The following is an 18742-nucleotide window of genomic DNA, read 5'->3' as shown; positions in this document are numbered from 1 at the left end:
GGTTGTAGAGATTGGAATTGGGATGTCCAGATCGGAACATTCTCAATTGTGCCAAACACAGAGCCTTTTGTAAAAATATATAGAAGGACACTGCAAATACACATGTATTTATGACATGTCCAGCAGGAACATTGATCTTAAAAATATATACATGCATAAAAAGAATGGCATCAGGGCATTAGAGAGCCAGCTCCAAGATGGCTGCTTGGGCAGACAGCTTGGGAGAGGAGCATAAATAAAATGAATTCCCTGCTCCTTTTATGCATCTTTCTGACTATAATCGGCAGAATTATGATACAAAATGGCCAGCAGCAAGAACAAAAAGTTAGATTTCAGTCCATCATCTTCTCAAACAGTTAAGCAATTAAAATCTGCTGTGCCTTCTCTGTTGACACCGGCAGTTAGAGAGGAGGAGGTGACGTTTTTGACACTACTGCATGAAACTTTACAAGTTACTCTAATTTACTAGAACATATAGTTTAACTTAAAGGACAAATTGATTTGCATACCAAAATAATCAATACATTAAAGGTACACACTGCAGACAACTCTACAGCTAATAACAAAGCAATGTTAAGCAGATGGAGACTCTTGAGATGACTGGAAGACCTCAACAACAGTTCGTACCTTAACAAAGTCAGCATTTTAGGTATACCACAGAGTAGGGAGGGAGCTGACCTGGTCAGATTTATTGAGAACTACTTACCTCAGCAGATGGATATCATGTTTGAGCTGCCCTTTGAAGTAGAGAGGGCTCATCATGCACCAAAGTCACTGAACTGCCAGTGCTAAATATCCCCAACTGATAGTAATCTGGCTAGAGGCTGACTGAATTTCTGTTTTGAATTTCGCACTGAAATCTGGGTTTGGGTTTTGACTGGAACTGAAACTCCCCCCCCCCCCCCCCCCCCCCACACTAAGTATAAGGTAATTTTCAAAAGGAAAGTGTTTACCATTTAGCGTTTACATTATACAAATATCTTCCTTATAACAGTAGACCTAAACAAGCTTAAACTCAAGGCACACCACAGATTTATCGTCTATTGGAAGGACAGACAAAGCCATGTTTATGCTGCAGGGGAGGTTTCAAGGGAACACTTAACTCCAGCCCCTTACCTTCCATGAACAGATAAATCATTTCTTCAGCCTGGAGTATTGGGGAGGATGTAAGCATGGAAAATAATGCATTTATCTCCACCAGTGTGGGTGTGCCACCTCTCAGTTTAATTTTTCAGTCGTTCAGCAGTAGGAGAAGTATTTAGGCACATCATCTCTTGGTATTGTGTGGGCCAACTCTCACGATAAGTGCCATATGATCTCATAGTTCATATTCTGAGACTTGGCCCTGTGGAAGCAGGATATGATGTGCTTAAGTGCCGCTGTTGCTTGGTCATATGGGGGATCGAAAAGTGGCCCAGCAACACTATTTGAGCTAAGCTGACATTGTAAGTAGTATACTATGCCGTACTTTGTGTTGTTATTTGAATATTTTTACTGCTGTAATTGCCTATTGCTCATGTTTGATTTATTCTTACTGTACACCGCCTTGAGTGAATTCCTTCAAAAAGGTGGTAAGTAAATCCTAATAAATAAATAAGTACAGTGCCATGCTCACCTCCTCCACAGCATGCTGCCCCCTCCTCCCACCAACCACAGCAGGCCTTCGGTTCTTTGCTGGGCTTGCTGAATTGGGGCTATGCCACTGGATTGAACCCAGAATTTTATGTGCTCTTTCTTCTCAGGTAGTCCGGGATCTAGCATTATCATCTAGAAAGGGAGGGAGACCTAGAGTTACCATGAGGGATTAATGATTGGAATCTTAAATGGATTCCTGTTTTTGAGAAAATCTACCCCTGGCTTCTGGTCTCTATTGAAATCAAGTTAAGTGATAAAGTGGTGAAGTCTTACAAAAGAGTTGTCTATAATTAAAAAAGGGCCTCTCTTATCAAGCCGCACTAGTGGCTCCCGGTGCGGCAATGCTGACAAAGCCCATTCATTTTGAATGGGCTCTGTCAGCATTGCCACGTAGGAATTGTTAGCGCCCTAAGTGTGATGACATCTTCAGCAGAAATTTGCCCCTCTGTTTTTTTGTGCAGAAATGCCTGAGTATTATATTTTACAATAGGGGGAACCAAGGCAACTGGGGTAATCATCGTGACATGATGGAGCATACTTTGCTGGTGGGGTGGAGTTTGGGCAGAGCATTGGCACTTTGTAAGTATAATATGCTACTCTACAGGCATACATGCAAATAATATGCTCTAAGGCAGGTGTAAACGTGCTTGCAAGGTAAATATGATTGCTGCCACCTAAGCTAGTATTATAAAATACAGCCACCATACCTAAACCAAGCACCCTATTATAAGATTATCCTACACATGGCACACAGTATTCTGCAATAGAATACACTAAAGCCATTGTTTGAAACATTTTGGCACATACTCCATGTAGTATCTGGCAGCTTGCAGGTATTTACCTATGAACTGTTTTATCACTGGTCTTTTGTAAGCGTTCATGAATCCAAGGTGACTTTTAAATATCTGGTTTTCTTATTGTTTCTTACCAAGATTCCACAGAACTACAATGTATTTTCTAATTTATTATGAAGATGTAACAGTGACAGTGGTCCTTTTTTTAGGATGGTATGAAGGCACTATTCCTTACTTTATTATTTGAATCCCATATAACAAACCTGTGGAGTATATGCATTCTCATACACTCTTTGATTCAGTAGAACTAGAGCTTATCATTACAGGGTTCATTGGAGGAAGGAGTAAATCTGTCTGTTATAACTTTCACAACAAATCTCTAAGTAATGATCCAACACAGAGAGCTTCCAGTCTCGGGGATAGTGTGAGCACTGGGTATGAGTCACTGCCAGGGCTGGTGTTAGATAAGCAGGAGCCCTGGGTAGAAACTGGGAAGGGGACCCCAGAGCCCTCCTGCAAGTTATGCCTCCTTCAGCTTAAGGCCCAGGCAGGGCAACTGCCCTGTTTGCCACTCCCTAACACCAGCCCCAGTCACTGCTTGCTGCCAGTGAGGAACTGATGGCTTTAAAAGGTACCGGGAGGGGGGGGAGGGGTATTGGGGGTATGGAATAGGAAGACCCAAATGCCTGCAGGGGAGGGGAGGGAGAGATGCCAGGCGTCTTCAGCTGGCAGGGCTTGGAGATCCCTGTAAGCCACATCACAGCTGTGCTGCTGGTGGCTAGGCCTGAGCCTAAAGTGTGTGGGCCTGTGCCCATCTGGGCCCATCCATGGCTACACCACTGGAGAAAAGTTGTATGCTGATTTTTATGTATCTGCGTTGAATAAATTTTGTTTTATTTCACCACATGGGTCTGCTTTTCTTTTCTGCTGAAACTTGAGGATATACAGATGCAAACAGAGGTGAGGGGATATTAAAAATAACAGTGCACTGATAAAATGGATAAACAAAGGAGCCTACCTCTGTGAGTTAGAGCAACTGGTGCAGGTAGGAGCAGTGGTACCAGCTGAGAAGAGGCAGTTACATATTAGTATGGTGCATACCCAGATTATATTGCATATATAAAAAAGGTTAAAAAAGGAAACTAAAAAGTATGCTGGCACACATTCTAAAAAATATATATTAGTGCGCATTCTAAAAAGTAACACACATTCTAAAAAATAAGTATAGTGTGAACATATACTATCAGGCTTATTTCGAAAGAGAAGGGCGCCCATCTTTCGACACAAATCGCAAGATGGGCGTCCTTCTCACAGGGTCACCCAAATCGGCATAATCGAAAGCCGATTTTGAGCGTCCTCAACTTCTTTCCGTCGTGGGGAAGATCAAAGTTCACGGGGGGGTGTCGGAGGTGTAGCAAAGGCGGGACTGGGGCGTGCATAACATATGGGTGCCCTCAACTGATTATGGAAAAAAGAAGGGCGTCCCTGACGAACACTTGGACGACTTTACCTGGTACTTTTTTTCTTACGACCAAGCCACAAAAATGTGCCCTAAATCACCAGATGACCACCGGAGGGAATCGGGGATGACCTCTCCTTACTCCCCCAGTGGTCACTAACCCCCTCCCACCCTAAAAAAATTTTTTTAAAATATTTTGTGCCAGCCTCAAATATCATACCCAGCTCCATGACAGCAGTATGGAGGTCCCTGGAGCAGATTAGTGGGTGCATTGCACTTCAGGCAGGCAGACCCAGGCCCATCCCCCCCTAACTGTTACACTTGTGGTAGTAAATGTGAGCCCTTCAAAACCCACTGTACCCACATGTAGGTGCCCCCCTTCACCCATAAGGGCTATGGTAGTGGTGTACAGTTGTGGGGAGTGGGGGTTTTTTTGGGGGGGGGGGTTGGGGGGCTCAGCACACAAGGTAAGGGAGCTATGCACCTGGGAGCAATTTGTGAAGTCCACTGCAGTGCCCCCTAGGGTGCCCGGTTGGTGTCTTGGCATGTCAGGGGGACCAGTGCACTATGAATGTTGGCTCCTCCCATGACCAAGGGGCTTGGATTTGGTAGTTTCTGAGATGGCCATCCTCGGTTTCCATTATTGCCGAAAATCGGGGATGTCCATCTCTAAGGATGACCATCTCTAAGGTCGACCTAAATTTCGCAATTTGGGCGACCCTTACTGTATTATTGAAATGAAAGATGGACGCCCATCTTGTTTCGATAATACGGATTTCCCCGCCCCTTCGCTGGGACGTCCTGCGAGGACGTCCTCAGGAAACCGTTGGCACCCCTTTCGATTATGCCCCTCTATGTTGCATAAACAGAGGCTAAAAAGCTGTGCTAACATGCACATTGGGCAAAATACTGACCAATGACTCATATTACAAAGTATATGGTTAGAAATCACCGCTAGAACGATCACCGCTAAAAAGGTAATCCAGTTAAAAATTAACATCTCCTCAGTTGCCTTGTCATTTGGTCGACCTCTACTTCACCCTGTTTTGGCTTTCTTCTCTGTAGAGGTTCCCTTCCTGTTTGCTGTACTATCATTTGGACCCCAGGAACGCCAAACTACAACACCAAGCACCAGCCAATGGTATAGGTCCTGTTTGCTTTTTTGGCCATTTCTGCACACTGGGCAGAAGATTTCTGCAAATTGTCTGTATGACACCTACATCTTTTTCTTGAGTGCCTACTCCTTTGGTGGACCCTAGCATCAGGTAACTATAATTTGGATTATTCTTCCCAATGTGCATCACTTTGCATTTGTCCACATTAAATTTCTTCTGCAATTCGGATGCCCAGCCATCCAGTTTCCTAAGGTCTTGCTGCAATTGTTCACAATTTGCATGTGTTTTGACAACTTTGAATAGTTTTGTGTCATCTGCAAATTTAATCACCTCATTCATTGTTCTGATTTCCAGCTGTCATGCAAGTTTCTGCATATCTTGTAGCTGTCATTCTATCAGTAGAAAATTTCATTGCTGTTTCAGTTCTTAACTGTCTATGGCTGTAAAATCTACTTCACTCTCAGGAGAGTAGAGTTTCTCGTAGAAACTAAGGAAAGTCTCTTGAATTGCTTCTGTGTCTCTATTTTCCCATTCCATAAGGTACTTAATACTGACAATAAGATTCTGTGCTCTCTTTCTGAAGTTTATGGGCTAAAAGCCACCCTGTTCTTTTTCCACACTTGAAAAAGGTTTTCTGCAGTCTTTGGAGTTGCTCATTGATAATCTTCATCTGTAGTGCCTTGAGCTCAAAGTGGTATTTGTCTAATTGAAATTGTAATGTTTGAAGTTCCTGACCTGTTTTATGTAGTTGTTTTAATCACAGAATTTGTTTACAGAGAGGTTCCTCATGTTCTCTATGCTGACTCTGTATGTGGACCTTCAAGGATGTTATCTTCCCTTGAATTACCATCTTTAGTCCCTCCCAAAATGTTTGAGGGCATATGTCCTCAAATCTATTAAATTGTATATATTCCTTCAAATCATTCTGAATTTGGGCAATATTTTTAGGATTTTAAAAAAGAGTGTCATTAAAACAGCAGTGCCTCTGCCCCCTAAACAATCCCGTTACAAATCCGGAGACGTAGTGCAGCATGGTCTGCCCACACCTGAGGTTCTGTATCAACTGCCTGCACTTGCGTAAGCTGATCCTGTACCCCCCACCACATGGACTCTAGACACCACATGGACTCTAGAGTGACAAGTGTAATCTCTAGTCATGGACTAAAGGGTCCACCATGCATCAACCAGTCCCCAATGGATTCCCAGACATTGGGAGTAGAGGAGTGGCCTAATGGTTAGTGCAGCAGATTGTGGACCTGAGGAACCAGGATTGGTTCCCACTGTGGGTTGAGATCCTAGGGAACCAGGTTCAGTTCCCTCTGCAGCTCCATGTGACCCTGGGCAAGTCACATAGCCCTCCATTGCCTCAGGTACAATATACTATTTAGATTGTGAGCCCATTAGGGACAGTTTCTGTAAAGAAAATGTAAACTGCTTATATACATACTGAAAATCAATCTCTTTTTACTCGAATGGGAGTAGTTTGTCACTCCCACACTGTTTTCTAAACAGGGATGAAGTGTGATATTTAAATCTCACCCTGAGATCAGATATCCCTTGCCATGTTAGGTCAATAACAAATCAAGTTTTTCAAAACAAAACCCCTGTTTAGAATTAAGGGGGCATACACCTTAAGTAGAGTATAAAGCTGACCGAATATTTCTGTTTTTAATAACAGGTAGCGCCTCTTCTTAACTTTTAATACAGTCTTAAACTGAATTGGTAGTGTCCCATTTATTAATATCCCCACCCCCATTAGTTTTCTTCTTTATCCTATTTGAAGTATGAAAATGTTTTCACATTTTGGACATGTGTATCCCAGTTTTCTAAAATCAGGTTGAGACATGTCTAAATGCTGATTTCTGCACATCTAAAGCTGTACCCAAATTTTGGTGACCTATACAGAATTTGGGGGGAAATGGAAAAAACCTTTTTGTAGATATAGCTCTTAGAGTTTCATATTGCATGTTATTACATGTTTTCTTTGTATTGATATTTATGTGTGAACCACTTTAATATGTTAGTGGTAAGGAGCATATTAAATTAATCAAATCAAATAATACAGTGCAGTGCTCATTAAAGTAGTATATTGCTGAAGTACTTCTTATTTACAGGAAAAAGGCAGCACAGTTGGTACCCAAAAGAGTTGATGATTTCAGAGAAAGATCTCAACCTCAGATTGGAAAAATTCTTGATCCGTAAGTTGATGAAAGAATAATTTCTATGAATATTTAATATTTTTATGTCATTGGAATGAGAAAATAATCATGTTGTGATGATGCTGTACTAGGCTGCGCAATTTGGAGACCCCATCAGAGCATGTGACCAGCCAGAAATTCCTTCATGTGGTTGATAGGAAAAAGAGAGATGGGGGATGGGAAATAATGCAGTATACCTGAAGTAAAACTTTATAGCTTATAGCTACAAATTATAGACAATGCTATAAAGTTTAATGAAAAAATTGAAAGCCCCATTTTACATAGAACAGCAGGGTAGAAATTGGAATACATGTCCCTCGGTATTTTACAAAACGTTTGCTTAATTTAGAGCCTTTTGTAAGATACATATAAGGAGGCCTGCTAATACACATGTGTTTTTTAGCATGTAAAGCATGTTCAGAAACAGAGGGGCATAACTTGGAAGTTTTCACTTGTATGTGCTGTTAACTATACATATAAATGCTGATCTTGCAACATACTATTGTTGACATTTTGTTTCCCTGAGTTGCTTTGGCATTGCCCGGCACTAAATTTTAGACTCCGTGTTTGTTTCACTGACTGCTATTTATTTGACTCATTGTTGATCATGTGGACTCCTGATGAAGACACATTCCGAAGCATGACACCGTGTAGAATTCTTGCATTTGCGAATGGTTGTCTAAAATCCTGGTTGTGGATTCCTGTAATAAAGACTTGAACAGCATTTCCTTTGTCATCTCCCTGGTCATTCCCACCCTTTGGTTTTGGTCTTAGGTTTTACAAAGCTACATGTACAAAAGGAGCCAATAAATTTTAATGAATGTTTGAGGTGGTATTGGACACTGCAGAAGCTAGCACAATTTTCCCTTCAATCACTAGTGATGCCCCAGATCCAAATGAGTAGACAGCTGGTATTTTCAAGTGCCTCAGAGCAGGTGCAAAAGCCAATGATAAAAGTTTTAAAAATATACATGTATTGCCATTGTAAAATGGGAACAACATGTACAATGTTTTGGCACACCCCAAGCATAATTCCTTGAAATATTTGCATCTTGGACCAACTATATGTCGAAATAGAGACTTTAGCCATTTATGTGTGTGTGCAGTGTATACATGTAAATGCCACTATTTTCATGTATGGATGCCTCTAACATGATCTCTATAATGTGTTAATAGATAATGCTTTACTATTTGCCATACACAGGGCTGGCCCAAGGGTACTGGATGCCCTTGGTGAACTTTCATCTGGGTCCTCCCCCCAATAGGAGTGGTTCAAGGCATTACCATCTCCCCCATAGTTCAGCATTTCCCTCTCCCTCCCTACGGTCCCCAGGTATCCAGCATCTCCCCCTGGCCAACATCTTCCCTTTCCCTCTCTACCTCTTCCATGGTCAGCATCTTCTCTTCCCTTCCCTCTCTATCTCCTTCCATGGTCAGCATAGCCCCTTCTTCTCTTTACCTCCCCCTCTCTGTAGCCATCTCCCTTTCCCATCCCCATGACTAGCATGTCCCCTTCCCCCTTTCTATCCCACCTTCCAAGCTTATCAACATATCTGCTTCTCTAACCCCATCCAATGTCCAGCCATCTCCCCTTTCATCCCACTTCCCTGCCACTGCTTCCCCCTCTAGCTCCTCCTGCACTGGCTTTGAGCTTAAAGAGGATTAAATGCTACATAGGCCCATGTTGAAGCACTGCTGCGTTCTGCCCCCACCCCCGCGGCATGAAGTCTGCCTCAGAGAGTACATAAGTACATAAGCACTGCCACACTGGGAAAAGACCAAAGGTTCATCAAGCCCAGCACTTCGTCTCCAACAGCGGCCAATCCAGGCCCCAAGAACCTGGCAAAACCCCAAAATTTAATAACGATCAATGGACTTTTCCTTCAGGAATCTGTCCAGACCCCCTTTAAACTCAGCAAGGCCAGCTGCCATCACTACCTTCTCCGGCAATGAGTTCCAGAGTCTAACCACGCGCTGAGTAAAGAAAAACTTTCTCCAATTTGTTTTAAACCTACCACATTCTAATTTCATCTTGTGTCCCCTGGTTCTATTATTGTTAGAAAGCGTAAACAAATGCTTCACATCCGTCCGCTCTACCCCACTCATTATTTTGTAGACCTCTATCATATCACCCCTCAGCCGCCTTTTTTCCAGGCTAAAGAGTCCTAGCCTTCTTAACCTCTCCTCATAAGGTAGTCGTCCCATCCCTTTTATCATTTTCGTTGCCCTTCTCTGCACCTTCTCCAATTCCTTTATATCTTTTTTGAGATGAGGCGACCAGAACTGAACACAATACTCCAGGTGCGGTCGCACCATGGAGCGATATAATGGCATTATAACATCCTCATTTTTGTTTTCCATCCCTTTTCTAATAATACTCAACATTCTGTTCGCCTTCTTAGCCGCCGCATCACATTGAGCGGAAGATTTCAACGTCCTATCCATGATGACTCCTAGATCCCTTTCTCGGTCCGTAACTCCTAAAGCGGAACCTTGCATGACATAGCCATAATTCGGGTTCCTCCTTCCCACGTGCATCACTTTGCACTTGTCAACGTTGAACTTCATCTGCCATTTGGACGCCCAATCCCCCAGTCTCACGAGGTCCTCTTGTAATCTTTCACACTCCTCCCGTGACGAGACGACCCTGGATAACTTTGTGTCATCTGCGAATTTAATTACCTCACTAGTTACTCCCATCTCAAGGTCATTTATAAATATGTTAAAAAGCAACGGTCCCAGTACAGACCCCTGAGGGACCCCACTAACTACCCTTCTCCATCAAGAATAATGACCATTCAACCCTACTGTCTGCTTCCTATCTTTTAACCAGCTCTTAATCCATAATAATACACTGCCTCCGAGGATGTTCATTCTTCTGTTAAGTTTGAAGTCAGTATGGAGGAGGTGGAGGGGGCAGCAGTGGTATACCTGGAAGATAGAAGGCTCTTATGTGCATCAGAGCTGTGCCACTGCCTCCCAAAATACCACTGTTGTGGTAAATCTGCAAAATAAGGGCTAACATAATGTTTAGAATAATGGCATATACATATGTATGTGTGCTCTGTGGCACATAACTGCCAAACTTCTGCCTAAGGGGGAGGGTATACATGGTTGAAGCTTGGATGCAGCATGGGTGGGACTCATACTTAAGTGTATAACTTATAGAATACCATAAATTATGCATGTATCTGTGGCATTTAGGTGTTTCCTATTATACTAGCTCTATGGCTGGCATAAGTGCTTACACCCAGCTGCTAAGTACGTATACATCTGGTTAGACTAGTATTTTATAAAGGAAAGTAAGTGCCTGTGTTCCTTTATAGAATAGGCTCCTACAGGTGCCCTGTTGTAGAATTGTCCTCTATAACAGCAATTCTGTAACCTAAGTGCCCACATTTATGCGTATAAATGTTTAGAATAATGGCATACATGTGTAAATGCAAACGTTTTACCTAAGTGCTACTCTGCAAATATCCGCTTAAATACCATATATTTGTAAAGAGGTGTACACAGGGGAGGAGCACATGCGAGGCTCCTACTTATCTGTGTAATATGGGTACCTGCTGCATTTAAGTGTTTACACTTATGTCAGCTCTATGGCTGGCTTGAGTGCAGGTGCCTAAATGCAGAGACACCAAGGATGGCTTGTTCCCTAAGAGTGAGATTCACCACTACAATAAGTGAGATTGAAGGCCAATGAGTAAGGATTTTTAGTTGTTCATCTGGGTATGAATTTGGAAAGATCTGCATGTTGTTTTGTGTTCTAAATGACATTAGGACTCTAAGGCAGTGGTTCTCAAACTTTTTTCCAGTTGGGACACACCAGATGGACAATGCTCGCATTTGTAGCACACTACATACATGACCCTTATGGATCTTTTGTCTGACACAATATAGCAGTTCTTATGAGTTAAATGTAAACATGGTCTTTCAAGGCAATTTGCAACCATGTCAGACCAGCACAGAACAGATAGATGACAATTTATCCTTAAGGGATGGTGGTAGGACCCTGGGCGTATTTTTCTTGGTCTTCTTTCTCTTTTGTCAAATTACATAATGTTAAATTACTGAAGTTTGCTAAAGTTTACCTGGGATGATCATTGAAATGTATGCTTGATTCTGTATTGATTTGACTTGTAGAATGGATAATTTTATCTTTACGAGATGGATGTTACCCAGACCAGTTGGGGCAAATTATTTTAATACCATTACTGAAGGGTGAAAGGATAGATTTGAAACAATGTATGAATTATCACCCAGTAGCAAATATTCTCATGTTAGCAAAGACAGTGGAAGTTGCTGTGGCTCAGATTATCCACTTGCCAGATTATAAATTATTAGACCCAGCACAATTGGGAATTTGCAGCTTTTATAGCATTGAAATAGTTGTGATGATGGTGATAACAGAATTAAGAATGATGATGAATAGACCAATGCGGTAAGCCTCACATTGGTGATAGGAAAAATAATGGAATTGCTGCTAAAGAAAAGGATAGTGGACTTTCTAGAAGCCAACGGGTTACAAGATCCAAGGCAATATGGCTTTTACCAAAGGAAAACCCTGCCAAACAAATCTGATTGATTTCTTTGACTGGGTAACCAAAGAACTGGATGAAGGACATGCGATAGATGTAATCTACTTGGATTTCAGCAAAGCCTTTGATATGGTTCTTCATAGAAGACTCATGAATAAGCTGAGAGGGTTGAATTTAGGACCCGAAGTAGTGAGCTGGATTGGAAACTGTTGACCGACAGGCAGCAGAGGGTGGTGGTAAATGGAATCCGCTTGGAGGAAAGAAAGTTTGAGTAGTGAGTGCCTGAGGGGTTTGTGCTGGGGTCGATTTTGTTTAATATATTGTGCGAGACATTGCTGAAAGGTTAGAAGGAAAAATTTGCTTTTTTGTGGATGACACAAAGATAACCAATAGAATGGAAACCCTGGAGGGAGTAGAAACCATAAGGAAGGGATCTCCAAACATTAGTCTGACAGTTAAAATTTAATCTTAAACAAATACTGAGTTAATTCTATGAATGGTTTCTATGAAAATAAGACTACAAGTACTCCAGAAACCTCAATGATAAAGAATAAAAAATGGAACTAAAGAAATATGAAAATATAAAAATAAGTAAATAAACTAAATGTCCAAAAAATAATAAATTATATAAAGTGTAAAAGGGTGCTCAGTTTTTATAGCGCATTACCCAGACCTAGGTCTCATGTGACTGTAATGACACCATCAGGCTTATTTTCGAAAGAGAAAGATGCCCATCTTTTGACACAAATAGGAAGATGGGCATCCTTCTCACAGGGTCGCCCAAATCGGCATAACTGAAAGCTGATTTTGGGTGTCTCCAACTGCTTTCTGTCGTGGGGATGACCAAAGTTCACAGGGGCGTCTCAGAGGTGTAGCGAAGGCAGGGACTTGGGTGTGCCTAACACATGGGCGTCCTTGACCTATAATGGAAAAAAAAGGGCATCCTTGACGAGCACTTGGATGACTTTACCTGACCCTGTTTTTCTTACGACCAAGCCACAAAATGGTGCCTGAACTGACCAGATGACCACCGGAGGAAATCGGGGATGACCTCCCCTTACTCCCCAAGTGGTCACTAACCCCTCCCACCCTCAAAAAAATTCTTTAAAAATATTTGTGCCAGACTCTATGTCAGCCTCAAATGTCATACTCAGTCCATCGCAGCAGTATGCAGGTCCCTGGAGCAGTTTTAGTGGTGCAGTGCACTTCAGGCAGGCGGACCCAGGCCCATCCCCCCCTACTGGTTACACGTGGTGGTAAATGTGAGCCCTCCAAAACCCACCAGAAACCCACTGTACCCACATCTAGGTGCCCCCTTCACCCGTGAGGGCTATGGTAGTGGTGTATAGTTGTGGGTAAGTGAGTTTTGGGGGGGCTCAGCACACAAGGTAAGGGAGCTATGTACCTGGGAGCAATTTGTGAAGTCCACTGCAGTGCCCCCTAGGGTGCCGGTTGGTGTCCTGGCATGTGAGGGGGACCAGTGCACTATGAATGCTGGCTCCTCCCACAACCAAAGGGCTTACATTTGGTTGTTTCTGAGGTGGGCGTCCTTGTTTTCCATTATCGCCAAAAATCAGAAATGACCAAGTCTAGGGACGACCATCTCTAAGGAGGACCTAAATTTCAGGAAGTGGACCGTATTATCAAAATGAAAGATGGACGTCCATCTTGTTTCGATAATATGGTTTTCCCTGCCCCTTCGCCGGGATGTTTTGCGAGGACGTCCTCAGCAAAACCCTGGGCGTCCCTTTCAATTATGCCCCTCCATGTCACCATCATAGCACCATAACCGTCCTCTTCAACCAAATAGTATAAAGAGCAGTGCGTGAAGTATAAAGAATGTCAGCACTTATCTTAGGGTGCTGTGGTGATCCGCATATTTTGAAGGGATTGCGTCCTATACATATGGCCCATTTCCCCCCGAATTCTATATATGGTGTCTAGATTTGGACACCCTCCTGAGATGCAAGTGCAACTTAATTGGCTAACTAGCTAACCATCGATAATCAGATGCTAACAACCAAGTACTGATGTTAATTGGCACCTATTAGGATTTGCACACACATCTGGATGCACACTATTCTACAATACTGGATGCTTAAATCCCATAGCACGCAACCCCAAAGGGGGTGTGACCATGGTGCAGGCATGGACAGGTCAGGGGCATTCCAAAAAGTTGCACGCAGTGCTATAGAATAATGAGTCAACGTGCTCAACTTGGGCACTAGGATTTACACTAGGTTTCAGCAGGCGTAAGTCTGGTGCCCAGAGAATTGGTGCTAAGTGCTGTTCTGTAAAGGGCGCACCCCCTTTATAGAATAGTGTTTAATGCTGATCTTTTCTGGTGCCCATTTTTGAATGCCATTTATAGAATTCCCCCCCCCCATTTGTGTCTTTGTGTATCTCCATGAGACAATTGTGATTGCAGTTAGATATTCATTTTAGCTTACTTTATGCTAAGGACTACATAAGGAAACAGATCATTGTAGGCAAGTGCCTATATTATGGCATTCTCTCCCACTGGAAATAAGGCAACAGACCACTTATAAAATCTTCTCAAAACTATTGAAAACTTGATTGATTAGCCAAACATTTTAATTATGTAGGGATGCAAAGTTAAGGATTTTAGATTGTAAAGGGTCATAGATTTGATATACTGCATCATGCAGATGATATTCAGGTTCTTTTGAAAAATCGATAAGACAATTGCTGATTCTTTTTGATTATGTTTTTATTTGAATGTGATTAATCAATGGCATAAGGGTAATCACCTAAAGTTTAATATGTCAAAGACTCAAATTTTGTACTTATACGATTATTCTGCTACTGGTGTTCAACAATTTTTCATCATGGAAGATGTAAAAATACCAATGATTGATAAAATAAGTGATTTGGGAGTGATACTTGATTCAGGTTTAACAATGAAACACCAAGTAGCTGAGATAATGACTTGATGTTTTTGAAATTGAAGCTTGTAAGACATTGGAGAGATTTTTTGAATCCATCCAATTTTGGTTAGTCATTCAAAGTGCTATTTTTCCCTGTTTTAACTACTGTAACAGTCTATTAATAGAGTTACCTTGGCATTACCTTAAAGCTTTACAATCTGCTCAAAATGCTCCTGCAACGGTTTTAACAGGAATTTCTCAGTATACTCATATTACCCCTGTTCTGAAGTCTCTTCATTGGTTGCAAATTGATCAAAGAATTAAATTTACAGTAATTTGCTTAGGGCTTTTTTTATCAAGCCACACTAGTGGTTCCTACGCGGCAATGTCTTTGTAACATTGGCAAATTTGACCTCTCTCTTTAAGACCGAGCTGTTCCTTAACATTTGACAAATGATAACTGAATTGCATAGTCCTGTTATGTGCAGAAATGTTTAGAATAATGACATATATGTGCACATAAGTATGTGAATGCCAATAATTCTGCCTAAGCACTGTTCTTGTATTTATGAGGGGAGGTATCACAAAGAAAGAGCATGGCTCTCACTTACAAGCAAACTTACAGAATACTGTAATTTATGTGTGTCCTTGCCACATTTAGGCACCTGCACTTATATTGGCTCTATGGCTGGCAAAAGTGTGGGTGCCTACATGTTAAGCGCCACTACGTGTATAGATACTATTTTCAAATATTTTCTAATGATTGCCTATATTGTTTAAAACCAAAGGAAAATACATATCTTGTTTTATTTCTTTTTCTTGTGAGGAATTTAACTTGAGAAGGGCATCTCGGTCATCAAATAAAGCTGTTTTATATACTTTTTAAATAACTTTTGTAGGAGAACCTCAAGCCAACAACTTCTTATGCAACATCTGAAATTGTGCTTTAAAAATCATCATCAAAAGAACAAATTCTGCAGTAAAGAAATTGTGAAAATAGTAGATTTCCATGGGGCGTAGCCAGACAACAGATTTTGGGTGGGCCTAGGCAAGAAGTGGGTGGGTACCAAGTGAACTCCCCCCCCCCCCCCCCAACCACCACCCAAAAAATATCTCAGCCGGTGAGAAAACGCTTCTTTCCATCATGGCAGTCTGCAGCAGGCATGCACTGAAAACTGAGCATGCGCAGGTGCCGTTATTGTGGAGAGTAACATTTTCGTTACCATCAGGGGGAAATCTTGAGCTGGCTGAGCATGGGATCCCCACCAGCTACTGCTAAGCGTGTGCTACTGTTAGGCGGGCCTGAGCCCTAAGTGGGGCCATTGCCATGGATGGAAACTGCTATAATTCTGTACGGTGTTTCTGTCAGTAGGTTTAGAAGAGCTGAGATACTTCAACATAAATGAATACTATCTTCTCTTTAATATAAGCCCTATTGAATTTAATTGCCTTGTCGCATGAATTAATCCATAACAAATAAGAATTTAGTGGCTGTTCTGTATCAGACCACAATCTAAAATATGATCTGTATAGTGATGTCAGGTTAAAATGTAACCAAAAATGGAAAATGTACCAGCTATTTCAAATTTGCAAGAGGAGGTACAAATGGGGTCTACATTGCAATTCTACAAATGTAGAAACTAATAGATATATATGCCCTGAATTTATGGTATTGGATTAAGCACTTGTATCAAATGTCACTTGTCATAAGTTTAAATAAATGTAGCCCCATAAGCCCAGGGTACCATTTAAATTGGACACCAACTGAATTGGCTCGTACCTCCTCCGAAAACACTGCAGAGCAAACAACTCCAAAAAGGAGAAAAAAGGTCTGCAGTAAAAAACATAGGGGATTAATTGTGACAAATTTTAATCTAAGTGCATAAACAATAGCCAAACTTCCTACTAGTTATAAACAGTTGGAAGACTTAATTTGAAATATAAATCTTATAAACACGGGAACAAAAAGTAGTACTTAGCTTCACCATGGAAAGCTACTGAAGCAAAATCACGGAGCTACTTTCATTTGTTCAAACCGGATATTCAAGATATAATCTCTTTGGTCAGAATAATCTTCAATCTCTCAAGTCTCTCAAGTGTCTTCTTAAGCAATTTCTCGACAGATACAGGAATCCCTCTGTTTCACTACTTCATCAGGAGGAAATAAAGGAAAGAAAGTGACCATTTTCCTTCCAAACAACACGAACTGAAGACACAAAATGGCAACTGCTTAAGTAGACGCCTTCAGTGGTTACTCCTCCCGGAACTGACGTCATCTCCTACGGATTAACCATTAAGTCCATTAGGAAATACTGTCTGGAGACGATATATCCATCTTTGTTCTTTTTGATGCAAACATCGTGAAATATCATCTCTTCTACCATTGTCTCTTAATTGTTCTATCACCATGCAGCACAATTGATTGAATGTATGATCCTTATTAACACAGTGTTTTACTAAAGGCATGTATAATTTTTCTGCTTGGATTCCATGTTTATTTATTTATTTATTATTTATTGCATTTGTATCCCACATTTTCCCACCTATTTGCGGGCTCAGTGTGGCTTACAATACATTGTAAAACAGTGAAGTGCAATGGGTTGCAGTACAATTATGGGGTTACATTGTGAAGAATTATATAAAACAGAGTAAATTCAGGATATTCGTAGGGGATAGAACAGTGGAATATAACAGTGGTGAGTTGAGAGGGGGGCAAAACATTATCGAGGGAACAGGGAGGTCTGACAATTTTATCTGTGGGGTAGGGTTTAAGAGTGGTGAGAGCGCGGGAGTAGAGGTTCAGAGAGTGTATTGGTGCGTGTCTATGAGATTGTAATGGGCTTTATGTGTTTTGATCCTTGCCATAGATTTCTCAAAGAGATAAGTCTTTAGTAGTTTGCGGAAGTCGGTCAGTTTGTAGGTCATTTTCAGGCTGCGTGGTAGTGTATTCCAGAATTGTGTGCTCATGTATGTGAAGTACTTTGTATTTTATGCCTTTGCACTTAGGGAAATGGAGTTTGAGGAAGGTTTGGGACGCTCTTTTAGCGTTTCTGGGTGGCAGGTCAATTAGGTCGGACATGTATGCAGGGGCTTCACCGTGAATGATTTTGTGGACTAAGGTTGATACTTTAAAAGTGATGCGTTCCTTGAGTGGTAGCCAGTGTAGTTTCTCCCGTAAGGGTTTTGCACTTTCGTATTTTGGTTTCCGAAGATGAGTCTGGCTGCTGTATTCTGGGCTGTTTGAAGTTTCTTATGCTCTATTAAATGTGTTTTTAGCATACGCTTCATTTGTCCAATATATCTAAGTCCACAAGAACACGTGATCATATATATCACAGCCTTAGAAATACAATTTGTGGAGCATTTCACATAGATCCATTTTTTCTGTACACAATCCCACAATTTATTGGTTTCTTCCATAACCTCACACTTGATACAATTACCACATTTTACATGTCCAGTATGAAGAGTCTCTCTGTATGTCCAAATGTGGGAATCACATAGCACATCAGCCAGATTAGCCCGTCTCGAGTATGACACCATACATTTCTGTTGCACAAAGACCTCATGAGCTGATAAAATGTTCCAATGTTTATAGATAATCTTAGCTATCCTTGGCGACAAAGAATTCTACAAATTTTAAAGAAAAATTAACTTCTAAAAAGAAAAAAAAAATCTTCAGTGCAATGGTGGCTAGAGTGATCAAAAATTCAGTCAGAACCAAGTGCCATACCTCTGCAGTCACTTTCAGTGCCTCATCCTGAGGTATAGAAGTATACAAAGATCACACATCAATGGTCACCATAAATTCTAATTTAGAAATATATGAAAAATCTTTTAAAATTGACAAAATATGAGTTATATGAGCAATATGAACTACATATGGACTCGTATGGAGAAACAGCATAATTTTTCAGCGCTACAATGTGTGGCCATTGATACAGTCCTGGAATGGAGAATAAATGGTAATCGTAGAATGGCTCTGCTTCAATTGGAACAAAAATGGATTTTTCAATTTAATCCCTATATGGTACTTAGCCCCTCCCACCGAACAGGGGTGGGGTGCTGCCATTTGCAGCAGGTGGGCCCAGAGCAGGAAGGCATAGGCTTCCTTC

At 41.4% G+C, this 18742-nt stretch overlaps 1 protein-coding gene across 1 annotated transcript in view; it reads left to right on the top strand.

Annotated features, from left to right (window-relative positions):
* Positions 1-18742, top strand: part of EFHB (EF-hand domain family member B) — a 106754-nt gene that overhangs the window by 47274 nt on the left and 40738 nt on the right. The window contains exon 7 of the mRNA XM_030206026.1: positions 7118-7201. Within this exon, the coding sequence (XP_030061886.1) occupies positions 7118-7201 (84 nt within the window). The remainder of the gene's footprint in view (positions 1-7117; positions 7202-18742) is intronic.

Source organism: Microcaecilia unicolor, chromosome 1 (assembly GCF_901765095.1).
Source record: "Microcaecilia unicolor chromosome 1, aMicUni1.1, whole genome shotgun sequence".
Taxonomy (NCBI): domain Eukaryota; kingdom Metazoa; phylum Chordata; class Amphibia; order Gymnophiona; family Siphonopidae; genus Microcaecilia; species Microcaecilia unicolor.
This window is presented reverse-complemented; position numbering and strand designations above follow the sequence as displayed.